At 49.5% G+C, this 5,986-nt stretch overlaps 1 protein-coding gene across 3 annotated transcripts in view; it reads left to right on the forward strand.

Annotated features, from left to right (window-relative positions):
* Positions 1-5,986, forward strand: part of Pbx4 (PBX homeobox 4) — a 45,690-nt gene that overhangs the window by 37,201 nt on the left and 2,503 nt on the right. The window contains exons 5-7 of one of the 3 annotated variants that reach the window (XM_005370516.3): positions 160-295; positions 3,377-3,512; positions 3,802-3,908. In XM_005370516.3, the coding sequence (XP_005370573.1) occupies positions 160-295; positions 3,377-3,512; positions 3,802-3,908 (379 nt within the window). Of the gene's footprint in view, positions 1-159; positions 296-3,376; positions 3,513-3,801; positions 3,909-5,986 lie in introns of those variants that run through there. The other 2 variants (XM_026777771.1, XM_026777770.1) reach the window with 2 other exon arrangements.

Here is a 5,986-nt window from a genome sequence, read left to right on the forward strand (position 1 = left end):
TTCACACGCATACACACGCGCACGTGCACACACACACAGGACATCAACCTCGGCCTTCACATGCACACACGCGCGCACGTGCACACACACATAGACTGCCAGGAGATATGGATGTGAGGGCCATGGCGAACACCGCAGACGGAGGCTCTCTGTCTGCAGGCGGAAGCGGCGGAACTTCAGCAAGCAGGCCACTGAAGTGCTGAATGAATATTTCTACTCCCATTTGAGCAACCCTTACCCCAGCGAAGAGACCAAAGAAGAACTGGCCAGGAAGGGTGGTATCACGGTGTCCCAGGTGAGCCTTCCTGCCCCTGGAAGAAGATAAGTCTTATGAGGAAGACTTTAGATGACATTACCTAAGTCGAGGGAGGACTCCCGGGGACATTATTTAATATGGGGGGAGGACTCCTGGGGAAGTTACCTAATGTGTGGGAACACTCCTTGGGGAAGTTACTTAATGTGTGGGAGGACTCAGAGAAGTTACAGAATGTGTGGCACTGGCCATGTGTGTCAGCCTGGCATGGCTTGCACTGAGAATTAGAACATTGGTGGGGACTCTGTTCTCTCTCCTGGGAGGAAGATATGAGAGCACCATGGCAAGCTGTGGAGTCTCCGGTGCTGGTATGAGTTCAAGGCTCTATAGAGCCATGTGCTTGCTGCAGGAGTGATGTGTGGTGTGAGTTCCCTTGGGTTGTGTGGTGGAGTGAGATTCCTGACTCTGTGGCTTGGCACTTGACCACCATTGTCTTTCTTGGAATTGGAGGCAAAGGAGAGCATGAGCAAAGGCCAGCATGCCGAGAGAACATTCCTGAAGCCTTGCGGGTGAGCTTGGGCAGCAGGCAGGCGGTGTAGGCAGTATGACTGCAGAGGCCACAGGCACAGCTACCCTGTCTCTGTCACGCCAGCGAAGGCCACTGGCACATTCGTCACCACAGCCCTCCGACATGCCCTGGTCCTCCTTGCTTCACCATTGGAAAGGTTGTGTACCCCCTTTGGTATCATCCTCAGCCCTTAACCCAGGCTGCTCAAGTCTCTGTGCCAGTGGCCCAGGGTCACGCAGAGGATCCAGGCACAACTGTTTTTAATGGGGCTGCTGTAGTGTCCTCTGCTTGACGTGTAAGCCTGGCTTACTGCTTGGGCAGCGGGGACATTGTAGTAGACCAGCAGCGCTCACTGCTGTGAAGAGGCAGCACGGCTGCTGCAACTTCTCTAAGAGAGAGCTTTTTCCTGGGGCTGCTTACAGTGTAGAGGGTGTGTCCATTTCAGCTATCGTGGTGGGAAGGGAAGTGCGACAGCGTGCAGACATGGTGCTGGAGAAGGAGGTAGCAGACGTGAATGTCACACTAGGCCTAGCTTGAGCATCTGAGACCTCAAAACCACCCACAATGACACACTTCCTCCAAGTGACCTAATAATGTCACTCCCTGGGGGCCAAGCACTCAAACACAGAAGTGTATGTGGACCATTCCTATTCAAACCACCACAGACAGTGTGAGAAGCAGGCAGATTCACACCAACCCTACTCCCTCACCCCTGTGCTCCCTGTGTCCTCCAGGGAGCAGAGTCAACAGGTTTTAAAGGCCTTATCACGTTTCAGGGGATCTCCTTTTGGATGACATGGGCCCTAAGGAGTGCCCAGAACAACAGTTGTATGCTAGAAGCTCCACCCCACTTTGTCAAACCCATGAGATATTAGGACCCACTAAAGTGGCCTGCCATTAGTTGAAGTGAGGTTCTGAATTTGGGGTGCAGGTGAGTTGGTTATGTGGTGTGGTGTGGTGTGCCTCAGGAGAAGTCAGGAGGGAGGAGAGACTTTTAGGGCAGGAAGCGTTTTCTATTGATGTCAGGGATGTCTTGACATCCTCAAGACAGGATCACCTCAAGCTGAGGAAACCCAAGGGGAGATGGACAAAGGAGCTGAGCTGAGGGTAGGGGTGAGTCTTCAAATGGAACCCCTAGAACTGATTCCATAGCTGCTCCTCCAGAGAGGTGGGGTCTCCCTGTTGGAAGCCTTTCGTTCCCACTTAGCAGTGTCTGAAACCCCTGACTCATCCAGAGACTCCACTCCTGTCTAAGCTGCCTACAGGAAATAGCCTGTGTCCCAGCTGTGCAGGAAGGTCACTGCACCCAGGGACCCAGTGGAGCTGAGTGACACAGAGCCTTGTCTCCAAAAGGAAATTTGGGGCTGGGACTGTTGGTACAGCCCTTTGGTCCCAGCACTCGGGAGGCAGAAGCAGGTGGATCTCTTGATTTCGAGGTCAGCCTGGTCTACAAGAGTGAGTTCCAGGACAGCCAAGGCTACACAGAGAGACCCTGTCTAGAAAAAGAGGAGGAAGAAGAGAAATGAAGGAAAGAAGGAAGAAGGAGATGGGGGAGGAGGAGAAAGTAGTTTTGAAGTGAGTTGGAGAGCTGGTCAGTTTCAAGAGCACTAGGAAGATCTCAGCACCATGCAGTTCACACCATCTGAGTCCAGTCCCAGGATAACCAATGCCCTCTTCCCTCCTCTAGGGCACCAGACATGCACATGGTATACATATACATATACACACACTCAGGCAAAACACACATGTTCATAAAATATGAAATAATCTTACAAAGAAAAAGCAGTAAGCATGAGATGTAGTCTCAGCACCGTCCAAGCCTGTGAGTAAGATGGTCACCCTCCTTTCAGAACAGGGAGCTATGCTGTTCTGGAAACTGCAGTTATTCGGGGCCTCTTTCCTGTTTTGTTAAGTTACGTTAGATTTTGGTTTTGAACCAGATTTCACTCTAGCTCAGCCTGACCTGAGCTACATAACTCATTATGTTGCCCAGTATGGCCTCGAATTCACAGTAATCCTCCTGCTTCAGCCTCCCCACTATAGGATTACAGGTGTGAGCCATCAAGCTGAGTGTCTTTTATTGTAGTGATAGTTATTATTTTTATATTTATGTATTTATTTCTTTAACTGTGTGTGTGTATGTGTACCCCATGCGGTAATTCTTGTGCCTATCACTGCAGGATGACAACTTTTGCAGTTGTTTCTCTCCTTTCTCCATGTGGGTCCTAGGAATTGAACTAAGGTTCAGTTGAAGTAAGGCAGCAAGCACCTTTACCTAGTAAGCCTTCTCGCCAGCCCCCAACTTCTTTTTGTTTGTTTGTTTGTTTGTTGTTGTTGTTTTGGTATGGTTTTGGCTTTTTGAGACAAGGTTTCTCTGTGTAGCCCTGGCTGTTCTAGAACTTGTTCTGTAGACCAGGCTGGCCTTGAACTCACAGAGATCCCCCTGTCTCTGCCTCCCAAGTGCTGGTATTAAAGGTGTGTGCAACCACCACAGCCACCACCAACACCCAGCAAGCATGGCCCACCCCAGGACAGCATCCATTATCTGTCCCCAGGTCTCTAACTGGTTTGGCAACAAAAGAATCCGGTACAAAAAGAACACAGGGAAGTTTCAGGAAGAGGCCACCATGTACACTGAGAAAACATCCACAGCCACCAGGGCCCGGGGCCCAGGGGGACAGCCCAGCCCAGGTGACAAGGCCATGGTCCTCCTCGACTGTAAGCTCTCTTTTCTGTAAGCGCTCTTACAAGAGCGTCCTCTTAACCTCTAGGGCCACTGCCACCCACACAGGCCTGGGGGATGAGCAGGCAGTTAGATGCTCCAGGGAGTCAGATCTAGACTCTTTTGTGATGAGGGCCTGAGCAATTGCCACCCAGAAATCCCTGTGACTGCTGACCCATCTGCTGTGATTCCCACCCCACCCCCACCCTATCATCCCCCACCCCACCACGCTGGCCTGACTCCACCTACTTCTCACAGGTTCCTGTGGCCCCTTTCCCCTGACCAGTGGAGGTGACATGGTTCTCACCCTGCAGACCCTGGCCTTCCTTCAGCCCCCACCTGGGGGAGTCTACTTCCAGCCCCCGGTGAGTCAGCTGCAGCCACCCGCGGACCCCTCTGGGGCTTTGAGGAAGTAGAAGAACCCTGATGCCTCTCTCGGAAAGAAGACCCTAAGGAAAAGTGGGGTCATTTAACATCTGGACTTAGACCTACCTGTCCCTAGGGACTGGAGACCTGGGGGGGGGGGGCTGTTTCACCCTGGAAGGGCAGCATCTGCCAGGCTGTGGTTTGGTAACTGGGGTCTAGACAGTCAAGAGCCTCAAGAGCTTTGTCTCAGAGTGTCACCCGAGTCCTTTTTAGGCCCTGTAACCTCCCAGTCTGTCCTGAGGGTCTGGCTGAAGCCTCCCCTCAAGGACTTGTGAAGGCACCACATAAGCAGAGTGAAGCCTGGCGTGGTGGTACTGGCCATGGCCCCATGAGTTTGTGGGCTTCCCAGAAGCCCCCTCAGAACCAACCCTGGAGCTCAGGACAGTGGTAGGCCTGGCTGACTCTGGCCCTGCCTGCCACCACCATGAGTCCCAGCCTAACACAAGCTGCAGGCTACAAAGCAGTCTGGGCCTGCTTACATACCTGGAGCTAAGGTGCTCCTCAACAGAACTGGCCGGCAGGGGTGAGGGAGGAATTGGAGCGAGACAATAACCTGCCCTGCCCTGAACCAGCACACCTGTTGTCAATCATACCACTGAGTGGAGCATCCCACCTGAGCCTTGTTGGAGGGAGGCCACTTGTTGGTTCCCGGCAGCTTGGTAGGTAGCTCAGACCTGAAATAATCACACAGAAACTATATTATTTAAATCACTGCTTGGCCTATTAGCTCTAGTTTCTTATTGGCTAACTCTTATATTAATTTAACCCATTTCTAGTAATCTATGTATTGTCACGAGGCTGTGGTTTACTGGGTAAAGTTCTGGCGTCGGTGTCCAGTGGGGCTACATGGCTTCTCCTTGACTCTACCTCCTTTCTTCCAGCATTCAGTTTAGTTTTCTCTGCCTATCTAAGTTCTGCCCTGTCAACAGGCTAAGGCAGTTTCTTTATTCATTAATGGTAATCACAGCATACAGAGGGGACTCCCACATCACCTCCCCTTTTCTGTTTAAATAAAAAAGGTTTTAACTTTAACATAGTAAAATTACATATCTACTTTATCTTTTATAATAACTAAGGAAAACTGTAACTATAACTATAAATTCTTCAATTCCATCAAAGACTCCAGAAAGATATAATATTACCTAAGTAAACAGGAAGTACATTGTAAGCAGCTTCCAAAACTCTAGAATTGACAGAGACATCTTGCTGCCTGGACAGTCACCCAAAGTTCTTCTGTACCATTGGGGCATCTATCTTCAGCCTAGAGGTCAATAGTATCCATACTATCCATGAAGCAGGAAATTTGAAGATCTGTTCTGCCTTGCAATGGCAAAGTCCACCAGTTGCTTTCTTCTGTGTCCTGCAGAATGTCTCGAGACTCATTCATGAAGCAAGAACCCCAAAGGATCATCTCATCTTTAGGCAAATTCAGCAGTCATTTCTCTGCAGGTCCTGCATGTCCAGTTCATCAAGTAGCCCAGGCAAGAGAAGTTTCTTGCCCGAATGGCTAGCAAACTCCATAAGGAGCCTCTTTGATGTCCATCTTCCTCTTAAAGTAACTGGTGCTGCCAGGAGCATATGTGTCTCACCATCATGAAAAGTCCTATATTCTTAAATATTTTAAATGCCATATTCTGTAGTCTTTGAAAGGTTTGAAGAATATCTATCTGAAATACATCTCTGTACATCTAGAAAATCTGACTAACATGACCACAAGCTTGACTATTACAGATGGCTATTGACCTTATTTCTTACTTATACATTAACTTTTTTAAATACGCTGTACAAACACAATACCTTAATCAAAATCAGAAATACATATACACAGTATAACAAAATTGACCTTAAATTTGTATCAATAAACTAAGATCCATACCAATGCAAATCTCTATAGCATATCCTTCTTTAAATGTAAATAAACGCCGGGCGGTGGTGGTGCACGCCTTTAATCCCAGCACTCGGGAGGCAGAGACAGGTGGATCTCTGTGAGTTCGAGACCAGCCTGGTCTACAAGAGC

This window comes from Microtus ochrogaster, unplaced genomic scaffold (genome assembly GCF_000317375.1).
Source record: "Microtus ochrogaster isolate Prairie Vole_2 unplaced genomic scaffold, MicOch1.0 UNK81, whole genome shotgun sequence".
In the NCBI taxonomy this organism is placed as follows: domain Eukaryota; kingdom Metazoa; phylum Chordata; class Mammalia; order Rodentia; family Cricetidae; genus Microtus; species Microtus ochrogaster.